At 47.9% G+C, this 16,297-nt stretch overlaps 1 protein-coding gene across 1 annotated transcript; it reads right to left on the bottom strand.

The window, feature by feature from the left end:
* Positions 1–15,930, bottom strand: LOC127211015 (cytochrome P450 4F4-like). Its single transcript, XM_051170841.1, has 12 exons — positions 15,688–15,930; positions 13,177–13,321; positions 9,346–9,399; positions 9,127–9,254; positions 7,367–7,488; positions 5,722–5,986; positions 2,650–2,716; positions 2,347–2,476; positions 983–1,116; positions 829–893; positions 607–689; positions 1–272 (listed from the first exon to the last, which is right to left on the bottom strand). Exons 1-12 carry the CDS (start codon positions 15,883–15,885, stop codon positions 83–85), a joined length of 1,581 nt encoding a protein of 526 aa, XP_051026798.1. The 5' UTR covers positions 15,886–15,930; the 3' UTR covers positions 1–82.
* Between the last annotated feature and the right edge of the window lie 367 nt (positions 15,931–16,297).

The raw sequence follows: 16,297 nt of genomic DNA, 5'->3' as shown, positions 1-16,297 counted from the left end.
CAGTACTGTTTGTGCTTTGCGACCTACAAGGGCAGAGTCACACCTATCTAACTACTAAGAAGTCCAGGACAAAGTGGGTGGGTCACTGCACGGGGGTGGGTGGGGAGGCACTCAGCGGCTCCACTCGCAGCCACAGCCCGCCCTCCGCACGCAGGATCAGCTCCGGTTTCCTGCGAGGTTCCTTGTCATCAGGCAGGACCCGGAAGCGCAGCAGCGTCAGCGCCAGGGCCACCTTCATCTCATTCATGGCGAATATCTGACCTATGCAGTTCCTGGGGTGGGGAGGGCGGTAAGAGGACTCTGACTATGCCACTCAGGCAGGTGCCCTCAGACCTAACATGAACAGGTGGGTCCCTGTCAGGACCCTAATATACTGGGGACCCCCACTTAATGCTTAATTCAAACCTTGCCCAGAGTTTAGGCCACAGTATAAACAAGCGAGGAGGGTGGCCCTCAGCAACTCCCCAAACTTGCTCTTTAAACCTTAGTTTTTACTCTAATTAGGGGGTGGGGAAAGGCGACTGGAGACCTCGAACGTCTCAACTCTGCCTTTCCTCATCACTAGGCCCAGACCCTGCTCCAACATCCTGAGCTTGTTGGCCTCACCTGGGTCCCGCAGAGAAGGGAATAAATGCCAGAGGCGATCTATCCTGGATGGTCTCTGGATCAAAACGGAAGGGGTCATAGACCTGCAGAAGAAACTAGTCTTGGTGAATGAGTCTCATCCACCAGCACAATCAGAGCCAGAGTCTTGAGTGTGTCGGGGCAAGTGACGCCTGAGAACTGGGGACCACTGGGGATGATAACAAGAATGGAGACACAGCGCACCTCAGGGTCTCGCCACACAGTTGGGTTGTGATGGGTTCCAAAAATATTGATGACACAGATGACACCTGTGCGGAAGAGAGGCGAACAGGGTACGCTTGCTGCCGGATAAACCTTGCTGTGTGCCCAGGATCCTTCCTCCCTATTCTGTGGCTACCTTTGGGGATGACTCGGCCATCTGAAAGCGCAATGTCCTGGGTGCAGCGTCGGGAGATGACCGTGACTGGAGGATGCAGCCGCAGGCTCTCCTTGATGCACATGGTCAGGAAGGGCAGCTGGGCCAGGTCGTCCCTGAGGAACACAGCACACGGTTATCCAGGAGCCGAACAGAGGCTGCCAGCCCCTATGTTGCTCGCTTACCTTTTCTTCACAGTGGTAAAATAATCCCGAGTAGAGAAAGAATTAGGAGAGTCCTGGAGACAATTTACCCAGGAATTTCAAGAGAAGTTTTGTTTTTTGGGTTTTGTTTTCTTTTTCTGAGAAACTGTTCAAACCACCCACTGTTTTAAAAACTCAACAAATTTACATTAAAGTGAATATATCTATATATCTATGGCAAAAAAAAAAAAAAACCAAAATGCAAAGAAAAAGAATAAACTGGTCTAACTTGTTTGCTCGTCTGTCTCTCTCCGCTGTTTATATAAACCCCTCTTTCCCTCACAGATCCTAGTCACTCTTCCCCGCCTCTATGCCCCGCCTCTTCTCTCAGAATTGTTTCTCCTTTCCCTGCTCCTCCCTACCACCTGGCCTCTTCTTTATCCGCTGTCTCCCCTTCCCCATTACTCTTTACACTTCCCCTCTTTTTATACCCCTGCTGCTACCAATCACGCCCCACCCCCAACCCTACTGTCTTCCTCCTCCATCAGCCCACATCATCCTTAGGCCTGCCCACACGTATTCAGTGACTTTCTCAAACATATCCTTTCTTCCTTCCTGCATGTTGCTTCTCTTTTACACTCTCCCTCCAATGCCTGCCTCGGTGCTCTGGGGATGTCTTAGCCCAAGACTGTTCTTCCACCAAGCTGAGAGTTCTGGGAAAACTAGACTCTGGGCTGAGTCCTCAGCACAGACTAAGCTGGGTCCAACATTGGGATGAACAGGCGGTGTGAGAGGAGCTAATGAATGAAGACTAGATGCATGGGTATTCACCGGTTCAAGAAAACATAGATATGACTTTTATTCCCAGATGCCTCCTATGAATACCTAGGGAGCAATTAGGGAGGATACCAACCAATCAGGAAGGAGACACATGAGGGAATGCTATTTAGGACAGAAGTGGAGAGAAAGGGACATTCATTTACTCAGCAAATATAGCATTATTCGTCTGCACATAGTGTTAAATCTTGTCAATAAAAAATTTTTTTGAAGCCCACATCTTCTTTTTCCAATGCATAAACCTTTTCCTTGCTGATGAAGTAAATGCCTCACTCACCAGCCAATAATGAAAGAACTATTTAAAGAGTTCCCTTCCCCACCTGGAAAACAAAACCAGGAGTGGGGTTCACCAGGACCTGCACTCACCATTCAATCTCCTCAGGCTCTCGGCCCCTCAGGAGCTCCCGCACCTCCTGCCGGCAGCGCTCCTGGTGCTCAGGGTGCCTCGCCAGGTTGTACAGGATCCAGGAGAGCCCACTGGCTGTGGTGTCGTGGCCTAAAGAGCAGACAGACAGGCTTGGGTGTCTGGGCTGTACCACTGAGTACACAGCACTCAAGCAGTTAAGCCCTCAGGAGGTTGGGAAAAGGTAATATACAGAAGAGGGGAACCCAGAATCCTGAGGTGCAGAGATTCCTATGCCTTCTCTGGCCTCACACTGAGACCCTCACCCCTGAACATGAAGGTGTCAGCCTCAGCTCGGATGTCCTCGTCCGACAGCTGCCTTCCATCTTCATCCTGGAGACAAGGCAAGGTCTTATGTCACACCGTTTCTGAAGGCTCCTGTGTCTAATAATATCTAAAAGCCCCTTTCCAACCTGGCACACCACACCTTCCTACTCCTGCGTTTCTCTTGATCACCATCACCAGAGTCCTCAACACACACACATTTTTCTTGGCTGCCCTGGCTCCTATCTTTTTCCTAGTTAGAGGAATCAAAATCCCATGGATATTTTCTACATCTGCATGATGGGTGATTTCTGCGGGAAAGCCACCTTGCACATAGAATCGTTGAATGGCAACTTGTCTTGGCAGTTAGAAATTAAGCATTGCTCTAAGTCAGTGTTTCTCAATACGTAGCAAACCTCTAGTTCCAAAAGTACTTACATTGCAATTCATAGCAGTAGCAAAATTACAGGTACGAAGCAGCAGTGGAAGTAATTTTATGGTTAGGGAATGACCACAACATACAGAACTGGAGTACAGGGTCTCAGCATTGGGGGAGGCAGGGGGTGGGGACCACTGCTCTAAGTCTTTGATTTTGATCACTACAAGGGAAGAGTGGATTTCCTTTCTCCCAGTTTCTCCTATATTGCTATTTGCTTTGTCACAAAAGCTGTGCCTTCTGGACAGGAAGATTTCGGCTGACAGGAGAAATAGGAACAATACGGCGATGTGTGGGGACAGGTGATGCCACAGTGTTTGTGGTCAATACGTGAGCTTCCTTTTCTCCCTTCTTTCTTTCTCAGTAACTATTTTTCAAATATGTCCCCTCTCTGGCTTTCCTCATCTTGCCTTCTGATTCCTTCCCCAATCTCCTGTCCCACTACTTTGATCTAAATCTAGAGAGTGTAGCTTATTTCCTTTACAAGCTGTCAGGTTTGCAAACCTATAAAATTTACCTTAGCATTTGGTTAAAGTGTATACTCAAAAACAAAGTACCAAGCCAGGTGTGGTGGCGCACATCTTTAAACCCAGCACTCGGGAGGCAGAGGCAGGTGGATCGCTGTGAGTTCGAGGCCAGCCTGGTCTACAAAATGAGTCCAGGACAGCCAAGGCTACACAGAGAAACCCTGTCTCAAACAAACAAACAAAAAAATAACCAAAAAAAAGTATCCTCTTTACTTGAGAAATGTCACAAAGAAATGCACTATTTATAATTAATAATTAATCTTAATATCCCTTGCTTGCTCTTTTGTCTACTCCCCTTCCTATCATCTGTTTTCCCTCCACTTATTTCCCCTCTCCTGTTCCCTTCTCTCGCCCTCTCATTATTTATCCTATTTCTCTCTCTCTGAAACAGAGAAGACACAGATGTGCTGTCTGACAAGCTTCCATGACTCCGTGGGTCTTTCTCATGTTGTGTAAGTCTTGGTATGGTGGTTTGAATGAGAACAGCCCCATAAGCTCACATGTTTGCATGCTTAGTCCTCAGGTGACAAATCGTTTGGAAAGGATTAGGAGGTGTGGCCTTGCTGGAGGTAGGCTTTGAGGTTTCAAAAGCCTACACCAGGCCCAGCCCCCTCTCTGTCTCTCTCTGCCTGCTGCCTGTGGGTCAGGCAGCTCTCAGCTCCAGCTCTGGCTCCAGCTCCAGCCTGTTTGCTTCCCACTAAAATGATCATGGACTAAGCCTCAGAAACTGTAAACAAGGCCCCTAACTAAATGCTTTCTTTTATTAGAGTTGCATTGGTCATGGTGTCTCTTCAGAGCAATAAAATAGCATCTAAGATACCTGCCTCACATTCAGGCAAAATAATCAAATCGACTGGGAAAGGAAGATCTGGTCCTATCATGATTGCTGTGCTGTGCGAGCTGCATTCATCATGAAATTATATGCAGCTTTCAACAAAGCTATACAGCCAAGCGCAGATGCTATCATTAACTAATTAGCTGAGGCCTGTGTTTCACTTTCTTCTTTTAGATGGAGTCTCACTGTGTAGGCCAAGCAGGCCTCAATCTCCTGTCCTCCTGCCTCAGCTTCCTCAGTACTGGGATTACATTTATGTGTCAGCCTTTTTGGCTTGAGGTAGCTTTTTTGAGATGTGTCTTACTATGTTTCCAGTGACATATCCTTCAGTTTTAGACCTAGAAAGGCTGTGCTGGCTATACCCCAGTGGTCCCTCTACAATGTGTTTCTCTCTGACTTGCCTCTCTTTTCCTCAAATGCTTTTCATGGCTTCTAGGTGTTCTCTACCTTAGGCCCAAGTCATCACTGAAAATATAAAAAGTCTTTTCATCTCACATTCAATACAAGCACCCATTTTATTCTTTATAAAAATCATAAGGAGTCGGGGCTGGAGAGATGACTCATTGATTAAGAGCACCCATCACCCATAATTTCCCATAACACCCATAATGCATTGGTGACTCACAATCACCCATAACATCAGCGCTAGGCAAGCCATGTTCCCTTTTGGCCTCTGCAGGCACCAAGCATGCACACGGTACACATACATACATGCAAGCAAACATTCATACATGCAAAATAAAAATAAATGAATAATTTTTTTAAGTCATGAGGACTGGTACATGTAGTGCCAGAACTTGGTTCAGAAGAAGATCCATTCACCCAGCCCTGAAGATGAGCCTGGCATTGTAAGACACATCTGAAAAGAGCTTCCTCAACCAAAAGGGATGACTCACAAGTGTAATCCCAGCACTGAGGAAGCTGAGTCAGGAGAAATGTGAGATTAAGGCCAGCCAGGCCTATACAATGAGACTCCATCTAAAAGAAGAAAAGGAAACAAAAACCTCAACTAATTAACTTTAGAAGCTCCATTGCACCTCTTAAGAAGCCTTCCTTCAGCTGAGTGCAGTGGTGCACACCTGTAATCCCAGCACTCGGGGAAGCACAGGCAGGCACATCTCTATGAGTTCAAGGCCAACCTGGTCTACAAAGCTAGTCCAGGACAGACAAGATAACACAGAGAAACCCTGTCTCAAAAAACCAAAAGGAAGAAGAAAGAGGAGGAGGAAGAGGAGGAGAAGAAGAAGGAGAAGAAGAAAAAGAAGAAGAAAGCTACCTTAGTTAGCAGCAGCACATCAAGAAAGTCCAAAGTCTTGGCCTTGGCCTTGATGACATCATCACCACCATGAGTGGGCAGAGTGTGACGCCGTTCCTGGATGATGGCATCGGTGAAGTCATGGACCAGGCGGCAGGCCTTATAGAAGCGCGTCCCATCAGCTGTGAGGTGGTAGAGCAGGTCCATGTGCAGAAGCAGCTGTTCACGTCTTTTCACAGCCAGGGCACTGAGCTCTAAGATGGCAGCAATATACTGGCTGGGCTTCCTGCACAATGAGACCATTAAGGGAAACAGGAATACAATAAACCTAAAATCTGAGGGGCGTCTCTCAGCAGAAGGAGGGAAGTGTTTCTTAACAGGATACCAAGCAGCCCACCTAATCTGAAAAAGATGGCAATACAAGATAGGCATGGACCCTGATGGCAACATAGTAAAACACATCTCAAAAAAGCACAGAGACAGGCATATCTCTGTGAGTTCGTGGTCAGCCTGGTCTACAAAACAAGTTTCAGGACAGCCAGGACTGGTACACAGAAAAACACTGTCTCAAAAACCAAAAAACCAAGCAAAAATGCTACCTCAAGCCAAAAAGGCTGGCACACGTATGTAGTTCCAGCACTGAACACCCAATTTCTTCTTTCTCTTCTTTCCATTCCATGAGCCTAGGCATTTCCGTAGGGATCTACGGCATACTACAGACACCACTCTCCTCTCTTTCCTTTCGGATATAGGGTCCTGCTCCCAACATTGTCCACCAGCCTCAGAACGCATCAATTCTTCCAATTGGCCTTTAGCCAGCTCCCCTCCCTTACACAAAGTCAACTGCATTGTCTTGTAAAAGTCAGTCACTGTCTACAGAGCTCTTCTCTGATCATGCTTACTGTTGGTCTACTATGTTCATTCCTGGCTGAGAAGTTATTTGGGACATAACTTGCCAGTTATTTTGGTTAATACATCTATACCCTAGTCAAGGCCATGGAACTCTCAAATGTGTTGCCAAGTCAGATGTGGCCACTGAGGGAAGAGGCTCTAGAGGGCTGAGAAATATCTAAGCAAACACTAAATAGAGTCAAAAAAGAATGGCGTTACCTTGGTCATTTCCACTATGGGTGTGCCTTCAAAGGGGTGTTAAAACCTTGACATTTTTCTGCCTCTCTTTACTTCTTGGCTGCCTGTGTTTCCTCCAACAAATGCTCCCTCCTTGATACAATTTTGAGCACAGATCCAAAAGCAGTGTAATCAAATTACATTAAAAGCAAAAGCTGAAATAACTATCTCCTCTGTTTGGTAATCTTAGACATGCTGCTATAGTGATAGAGCTAACGGAGACCTTTCACTGTTTCCTAAAGACTATAAACTTCTTTCACAAAACAAAGTCTCACACTTTTCTTGGCTTTCAATGTCTGTATGCTTTAGTTACTGTCTGCTCTCCAAATCTCATCCCAAAATGCCTGGGGATCTGTCTCACCTGAACCTCTCTGTCCCATCCTCTAAACAATTTCCTCTCACAGGAGGGGTTACTCAATCCCCCATGGGGCTGGTTCAATGCCACTTGTTCCATGGAGTCTCTGCTTGCTCTGGCCAGCCTTCCCTCCTCTACCTCCTGCCTACGGACCAGGTCCCAAGGCCCAGAGTTGGAACTTACTCCTGACAGTTGCTGTTGAAGCTGAAAACACATTTCTGCAAAGTGTCCAAGGTCATGAGGCTAATGTTCTCAAACATGTCCAGACAGATGCTACCCCCTGAGGCCAGGCGTAGCCACTTAGCCTTGGAGAGAGAGAGAGAGAGAGAGAGAGAGTGAGTGTTAGATCTTGTCCCCCTGTGGCTCTACCCAACCCCAACCATGAGAATGGGCACCCTCAAACTAGACTTCTTGATCTCAGCTCCAGACACTCAACCTCAGGGATGACCCAAACTAAGTAATAGTGGAAGTTGTTGCTATAGCAGATGATGATGCAAGCCTGAGTCAGGAGTCCTGCGTTCAGGTCCCAGCTCTGTTTCCCATGCTCCCTGAGTCAGTTAACTTCCCCTCTCCTGACCTGATTTGGTGTCTGCTAAACTAAGTGGGAACCCCCGTGCCAACATTTATCACTCACTTCCTACAGGACACTGTGAACAAGGTCTCTGATATATATGACTGGCAGGATTATCATTGATCACTGAACCTCACAGGCATATGGAAATGAAGTTGGCCAGCATAGATTACTGAACTGAGTCTTAGCATCAGTTCTAGCCTGTGACAAGCACTCAACATACAGTACTCTTCTCATTGTCATCGCCATAAATTGATTTCAAAACCATCCCATTGTTATGAACGTTAGACTTCCATTGTTCCTTGAGATACTTTATTAGACCTTCCAAGAATAAACTATAATGATGTTCTTAACTTGGGCCATTTCTCAGATGTCATTGCAGAAAACCTGTGGATACAGTGGTGACTCTCCATGGGTAAAAAATCAGACTAAATTCTGCTTGTTATAGAAGCAGATTCCCTAAGACTCAGTCATATTATTATATTGCATAGGTTATGAGGCGCTCCTACAGCACCCCACAGGCATTGCTCTCGTAGAGTGTGGGTACACTGAAGAAAAGATGAGTGCAAGAATGATGCACATGCTGCTTGCTGTGAAGTGAGCAAATGACTGGCTAAGAATCTGGTGTGTCCTCGCAGAATCCGTGAGAAGTACACATCTCACTGATACATCAGTTGGCAAGCAAAGAATCATTCTGTGACCATCCCGCCAGCTCTTCTCTTGTTCAGGTGCCACATCCAGCACAGTGTGATTTTCCAGCCATGGCCAATAGATTTTGACTCTCTTTTGATCTTGGGTTTGACTTATGATTTGACCAACAAAACCTCGAGTGACGATAAGGCTACAGTTTCAGCTAAATCTACATTTTAGGCCATAGGCAGCTTCTCTCGTTTCCATGGAACCCTATCTGTGCCACAAGCCTCGGGGAACAACTGCTGTCCCTGCTGAGTCCAGTCTAAACTATCTTGACGTCTGGGGGCTCCATACATGAGACAACTGAGCCAGAATCAGTTGAGCAGCCCGCTTGATCCACGGCTGATCATAAAACACCAGTGACCTAGACCCTGTCTAGAAGAAACAACCAGTGTGTTTGGAAGTGCCAGACCATATCTGTGTCCAGTTTTAAGGGCACCAAAAATTAACACCTGAGCACCCACCATAGAAAGGGCTGTGACTCTAATTCTATGGTATCACCATGGACGCAAAGCAAAGATTTTAATCCTAAACCACACATGGGGAATCAAGCCTTGGGTGAAAACTGCAACGAGCCAGCATGGCCCTTCAGAGCCTGTACTGTGGACTAGATCTGTCTACAGTCTCTTTTCTACCCCTCCCCACACTCCAGGTGGGAACCTGGGTTCCAGGGACTCACGTGCATGATGTTGGTGCTGTCATTGAAAATCTTCACATAGGGTTTCAGGATGTTGAAGTGGAAGGCGGGTGTCAGCATGCGACGGTGGCGGCTCCACTTGTCACCGGCACTCACCAAGAGCCCATCCCCTGGGGAGGGTGATCATTGGCAGTGGGCAAAGGTGGCACCTTTTCCTGGGCCCCAAGGCTGTTCCCAATCATCTCACCTGCAGGGACTTACCCAGCCAGGGTTTCAGGAACCTGTAGAAGGTGTCATCCTTCGGGGCAACCGCAGCTGACGTGAATAAGAGTCATCAGGGACCAATGGAGAATGCAGGGGATGAACTCGGGAAGAATTTGGTGCCCTCCTAAGGGGTGTGTATGCCCAGCATGGCAATATCGTGGAAAAGGACAGAGGATGCAGGGAGTAGGGAAGGGGTAAGTAGGAAGCAGACTGAGTTATAGGAAAGGGTAGGACGCACGTGTAGCCTGACATCGCATTACACACTTAAGTATGCATTCACATGGCTCTTCCATAGTCAAATATGTCAATATAGCAAAGCACTCTGGAGACCTTTTCATAGACCCAGCACACCTATCCACCCAGCACTTGCTTCCTGTCACCTCCTGACAGACCCATGTGGCACAGATATACACAGGACATGCATCTGTCTTAGTCAGGGTTTCTATTGTTGTGACCAAATACTGTGACCAAAAAAAAAAGCAAATCGAGGCAGAAAGTGTTAATTTGGCTTACACTTCCAGATGGCTGTTCGTTCTTGAAGTAAGTCAGGGCAGAAGCTGAAGCAGGGAAGAAACCTGGAGGCAGGAGCTGATGCAGAGGCCATGGAGGGGTGCTGCTTACTGGCTTGCGTCTCATGGCTGGCTCAACCTGATTTCTTCTAGAACCTAGGACTACGAGTCCAGTGATGGCCTCACCCTCAGTGAGATGGGCCCTCCTCCATTGATCACTAATTGAGAAAATGCCTTACAGCTGGATCTCATGGAGGCATGTCCTCAACTGAGGCCCCTTCCTCTCTGATGACTCTAGCTTGGGTCCAGTTCACACACACACACACACACACACACACACAATCAGCCAGCACAGCAGCATTTTAACACTTAACGTGTGCTAACATGGCTAACCACACATCATCTTCCCTTCCCAATGTAACACAGCATTTAAGTTAGGGTTTCTATTGCTGTGAGGTGACAGCATGACCATGGCAACTCTTATAAGGGAAAACATTGAATTTGGGGCTGGCTTACAGTTCAAAGGGTTAGTCTATTATCATCATTGCAAGCACAGTAGCATGTAGAGAGACACAGTGATGGAGAAGGAGCTGAGAGTCCTACACCTTTATCCCAAGGCAACAGGAAAAGATTGATGCACTGGGCATAGCTCGAGTATCTGAGACCTCAAAGCCTACCTCATAGTGACGTACCTTCTCCAGCAAAACCACACCTACTCCAACAAGGCCACACCTCCTAATAGTGCTGTTCCCTATGGGCCTACTAGGGCCGTTTTTATTCAAACAGATAGAGACAGTCTGGTGGTTCTCAATGTGGACCAGGAATTATCTTAACACCGTCACTGTAGGGTGTAGGGAGATGACTCCTTTGGCAAAGTGCTTGCGATGCAAGAATGAAGACCTGAGTTCCAACCATAGCACCCACATAAAGAGCTGAGTGCAGTGGCATGTACTTTGTTTGTCTGTTTTGCAAGAGAGGGTTTCTTTGTGTAGCTTTGGCTGTCCTGGATCACTCTATAGATCAGGCTGGCCTCGAACTCACAGTGATCCGCCTGCCTCTGCCTCCCCTAGTGCTGAAATTACAGGCATGTGCCGCTGCACCTGGCTGGTGGCATGCACTTTAATTAATCCCAGTTCTGAGGAGGCAGAATCCAAGCCGATTCAGGCTATCCATCGCAGCCTAGTTAGTGAGCCCTAAGTCACAATGAGCCTCTCCTCCCCAAAACAAGCGTGTGGTTCCTGAAGAACGACACCCAGTGTTGGCCTCTTGCCTCCTCAAACACGAGAACACAAATGCAAGTGCATTCTCAAAAAAGCACACATGTATTTGTACATAGATTTAAAAAATAATAGCCACAGCCACATTAACAGGTGCAATCCAACTGCACATCAGACATGGATATCCACTAAGCCTTGCCTCTCAAGTGAGGTCTCAGTCGTGTCTCCATCGGACTCTGGATGACATATATCAGACACCCCTAAACATGGTCAAAATGTTATCAGAAGGATAAAAATACAGCCTCAAACAACTGCTCAACCACAGAGATCCCAGCATTCTATGTCTATGGCCCCTTAGGAATCCCAGGTAGGTTCATCTTCACAGGATGCCAGGTATAAACCATATTTAGCCAGGGATGACATATATTGTGCCCCACCAGCCTGCCTTAGGTCACCTGACCAACTAGACACAGTACAGATACCTCAGCAGTGGGCCAGCTGGGGCCAAGGCAGTGCCCACCTGGAGCAGAGGGGAGGGCCTTCACAAAAATAGGAGGGCTCTACAGATGACCTCCAACCAGGACCCCTACCACCAGGAGTATGCTTTCTCACAGTGCACACCAGCACAGTTGTCCTCTGAACTGGAGGAAAGAAAGAGAACCCAGAGTTTCCTTCTCTAGGCTGCCAGAGAGGTGGGCTAGCTGTGCCAGAGGCAGATGGAGCCCTGGGAGTCCTGCCCAAGCCTTGCTCATCCTCTGTGCTGAACCTGGCTGGGCTTCCTCCAGACATTAGCAATCCTCAAGCCTCAATTAGAGGGACAGAAAGACACATTCGCTCTCAGGATCCCAAAGACGGCATTTAACCTGGGTTCTCTTCCATCCCATTCTCCAGACTGAAACCCAGGCCCTCGAGGCACTTGCTCACACTTTTCCACACAGTAAGAGACATATCTGGGACCGGAACCTGGGGCTGTGCATCAATAGCCTGAACTCTTGACCACGCATCTGATTTGTCTTTCCCCAGACAGACTTCCCCAAATCAAGCAGAGGTGGAGTGACCACAGGACTCTGTCCCGTGGCTCGGGCAAGCCAAGAAAAATGAATTACAAGCCCAGAACTCCTGGGAAGTCCAGGAGAAAGACAAGTTGCCCCATGGTCTGAGACTCATCACGTAGACCTTGATGAAAGGGCTTGCATGAAAAAGATGACCACAGAAGGTAGAACAGACCTGAAGACAATCCTGTTAGGTCTTTACAGTCCATAGATTCCCACTATTTCTTTCAATCAAACCAGGTGAGTTTTTAGTACTCACACATGACGAAGACCCAACCATGTAGAGAGAGGCAGAGACCTTCCTGGCAGACGTGAGAGCCATGGTTGCTGTGGAACACAGTCCTCCTCTCTCCTCAGCCTGGTCTGTGCCAGTATGGTAATGTCAGAGGACAGGGTAAGTGGGCCAGGCTGAAGCAGAATTTCCTAAGAAAGATTCTGGGCCTAGTCAGGGAGCAAGAAACATATGCTGGGCAAACCACAGGAAGAGGAAAAATATAGGAATAGCAACTGGATCCCACATTAGCATACAGTGTCTCACTGCTCTGTCTGGGGATGCGATGACTTGTGGCCCTACAAAGGCCCTGCACAGCCTGCCCCTACATCAAATATTCCTATTATCAGGGTAGATCCATCTTTGTTCCAGATGTCCAGCATTGTCTCTCTTAGGTCACCTGCACTAGAGAGATCTCACTTCTCCCTTCAGCCATCACCCACCTTCCTCAGGGCCACTCCTGACCACGGGCTGTAGAAGTGTCCTTGTCAGGACTCAGTTCTCCCAGATTGGGTTCCTCTGGGGGGCAGAACCTTGTTCATGATCTCCTGACATCCCAGGAATACCAATAATGCTAGGATGGGAGGCAAGGCAATGACAGCAGTGGAGGAAGAAGAGACCGACACGAGGGTGATAAGTACATGAAAGAGCAGAAAGGATGAGAGAGAAAAGGGGAGGGAAGACTGGGCCACTGCAGGGGCCACACACAGAAGCACAGATGCCGAGACTAGAAGATCTTGGATTCCCACAGCCACACTGCCACCAGCTCCCATGGGTACCTGAGGCGCTGAGGACAGATCGGATGGTGTCAGGGTGGCACAAAATGACGAGAGGAACTATAGGGCCTAACCAGGTCCTGAAGCCCTGAGGGTAGGTGGCCACCAGCTCAGTGATCTCCTTCATGCCTTCTTCCGTGGGAGGACACTAGGAGGGGGAAAAAGACAGGGGGAATCCTTTCTGAGATGGCTCTTTTCAGGGATCAAATTGGCTGGGCTAAGGGATGCCCACATAAGCGGATGCAAGATGACTTCTAGACACATCTCTGTGATGGTGTTTGCAGAACAAACACATTGGTATTCACATTGGTACACTGAGTCAGGATGACCCGCCCTCCACAGTGAGGATCCAATGAAACAAGAGACGGAGGAAGGGAAAATTCACCCTCCCTACCAAAGCCTGGACACCCAGCTTCACTTGCCCTTAGATAGCAACAATTCCATTCTTCAGCTTCCGACTCTAGCATTTGTATCTGACACTCCGCTTCACTCCATCCTGGGCCTTTGTTCTTCGACTGAATTGTTCCTCCACCAGCTGCCTCCAATTAGCGTGTGGTATTGGAAGATTTTTCCAATCTCCCTTATGACGTAAGTCCAAACTCTATCTACCTATCTATTTCTCCCTACCTTCCTCTCCTTCTCACGTACATACCTATATATGCTGTGTGTGTGTGTGTGTGTGTGTGTGTGTGTGTGTGTGCATTTGTATATCTACACAACTCTGTATAGGATTGTGCTACACAATGTTTATTTTTGTTGATAACAAGTTGTATGTATTGCCTTGGTCACATAAAACTAAAACACACCGGAAGATTATATATGTCTTGCAATTTTTGCTATTATTCTTACATTTAGATGCATTTGGCTAAATAAATACCATGATCTGAAAATTGCCTGCAATCATCTCGACAGTGCCAAGGGTGCAGGCTTGTATGCTGGGACCAAGAAGCGGCCTCGCATAAGCCAGATATGCAGTATGCTCTGTCATGCTGGTTTCACTAAGGAGACCCCATGGCGATGGTAAGATGACAAAAATCACCCAGTGATGAATTTTTTAAATTTGCATAACTAACGGAAGATGGTGTATCCATGTGCCTATGTAAATGTGTGTGTGCACTTGTGAGTGTGTGCGTGCGTGCAAGCACACATGTGCTCATCGTGCTTTGATTCTGGTGCTCTGGAGAGCACTGATGCACTTCCTCAGCACATTTAGCAGGTCCCCTCCTGAAGCCTCGGAGGTGATACAGCTTCTGCAGTGAATATGTCTGGATATTGCAGGGTAGAGGAAGAAATGCCTGCTTCTTCTTTCTCTGTCCTTATCAGTCATGGCTCGGTGTCAAGCCTGCATCTTATGGTCAATAGAGAAGTTGTATTGCCGTGTTGTCTGCCTCAAAGAAGCCCCCTTTGTCTTGAGAAGATGAATCTCTCAGGTGGAATCAATTCCAGCCACAGGAAGAGCCTCAAGGCAAGCTCCTACTAGGGAAATAATGCGGGCTCAGGGTTTGTCCCCAAGGTTTCTCTCACAAGCTCTTCTGCCTGCCAAAGTCTCCAGTCACAACTACCCAGAAGGGCTCAAACACCGGAGCCTTTAGAGGTGACCCAGCCTCAGCAGATCCCAGGTCAGCAGAGGGGAGTGGCAGCTCCCTCTACAAGCAACTACTACCCGCGAGGTAAAGGACCCTGTGCATGGCTTCAAGGGCTGCTGTGCATGTTGTGAGCTCGGCTAGCTGTAAAGGAAGCAATTAAAACCAAGTCAACCAAAGGAAAGAATAGACCTACGTCAAGGTCCAAGTGTTGAGTAAAGATTAGAGTCAAGGAAGACTCGCTGAAGGATGAGCCTTCTAATCTAACCCGGGTTGTGCAACAGGCCTCAGTGATCCATCCTAGTGGAAAGAAGCAATCTAAGGAAGCTATGACCCAGGAAAGGGAAGTGAGGAGTCAGGACAGCACTCTCCTATGACCCAGGTGTGCCAGAGATATATGGAGGATGGGACATAAAAGAAAAATGCCTCCTGGAATAAAGCAGAAACTCAAGGACAGACTAACAGAAACAAATGGGCCAGACAGGAAGCTGACTCTAAACCAGGACCCTTCAGAAGGCTGAAGCGGCAGACGGTACGTGGATGTGAGGGACCCTGGTTCTGTGTAGCCCATGTTGGGAACGCCTCAGTGTGAACCAGAGACAGGAAAACAGGCTAGAAATAAATTTAGAGTAGACGGGGGATGGAGGACATGGGTGTGAGAAAAGCTTGAAATGGAGCACCCAAAGACCCTAACCCATCCTACCTCCAATTTCCAGAAACACGGGGATCTCTGCACCCACATGCCCCAGCCCCTAGCCCACCCAACCCCTGACACTGTCCATGCACCCTCATTCCAAGAGCCCGGGACAACGTACTAGCAACTCCTTCACCCCTGGGAGGTCCCTGAATTCTCATATCCCAGACCCATCCTGTTGCTTATACTGTTTTTTTCTTTCAGAGACAGGGACTCTCTGTCTGTTGCTATACTTACCATGCCCAGGTGGCCCCAAAACCAATTCCTCTTGGGTGGCTGAGGGAAACCGCAGAGAAGACGACACTTTTTATACAATGTGTATATGTGGGTGAAGCAGCGGGCCAAGAACCAGGAAGCCCCAGCAAAGAAAAAGAGCAGCCATGGTGAGGCTGACAAGGGTCTCAGGCCCAGCCAGGATAGGTCCAGGTAGCACATCTTACAAGATAAATGATAGAATGTGAGTTTCCAAATCTCAGGGAACCAACAGGGATATCCTGTAACGGTGGACAGGGGCGGAGACTGAATCCTGATGTCGAGCCAGGTGGTAGTGGAGATCCAGCATAGAAGGGAGGCAGTGAAACGAGACAGGAAGAGTAGGTCAAGAGGCAGAGGACAAAGAAAAAGAAAGAGGGTCTGAATAGTGTCCCAAATCGCATACTTGGTACTAAGAGTGTCTGGAGCTGTTACCCAGAAACCACCATATCTTCAGGGCCAGCTGGACCACTTGTGATCACCCTATTTTAATCATGTGGCTCACCAACACCACCCCAGACATGGGCAGAGCTCCCTCTCACCCAGGACAGTACCTAAGTACCTACCTCCCTAGCCTGGCACCTTCTCTCACGAG

Source organism: Acomys russatus, chromosome 28 (genome assembly GCF_903995435.1).
Source record: "Acomys russatus chromosome 28, mAcoRus1.1, whole genome shotgun sequence".
In the NCBI taxonomy this organism is placed as follows: domain Eukaryota; kingdom Metazoa; phylum Chordata; class Mammalia; order Rodentia; family Muridae; genus Acomys; species Acomys russatus.
The sequence above is the reverse complement of the archived record's forward strand: the minus strand, read 5'-3'. Positions and strand labels throughout refer to the sequence as shown.

Coding starts and splice junctions, on each gene's coding strand:
- LOC127211015 (XM_051170841.1), bottom strand. CDS start 15,885: ATGTGCTACCTGGACCTATCCTGGCTGGGCCTGAGACCCTTGTCAGCC. Junction 13,322..15,687: donor TTTGGGGCCACCTGGGCATG/GTAAGTATAGCA, acceptor TCCCCCTCCTAG/TGTCCTCCCACGGAAGAAGG. Junction 1,117..2,346: donor GAGCCTGAGGAGATTGAATG/GTGAGTGCAGGT, acceptor TGTGTTCCTCAG/GGACGACCTGGCCCAGCTGC.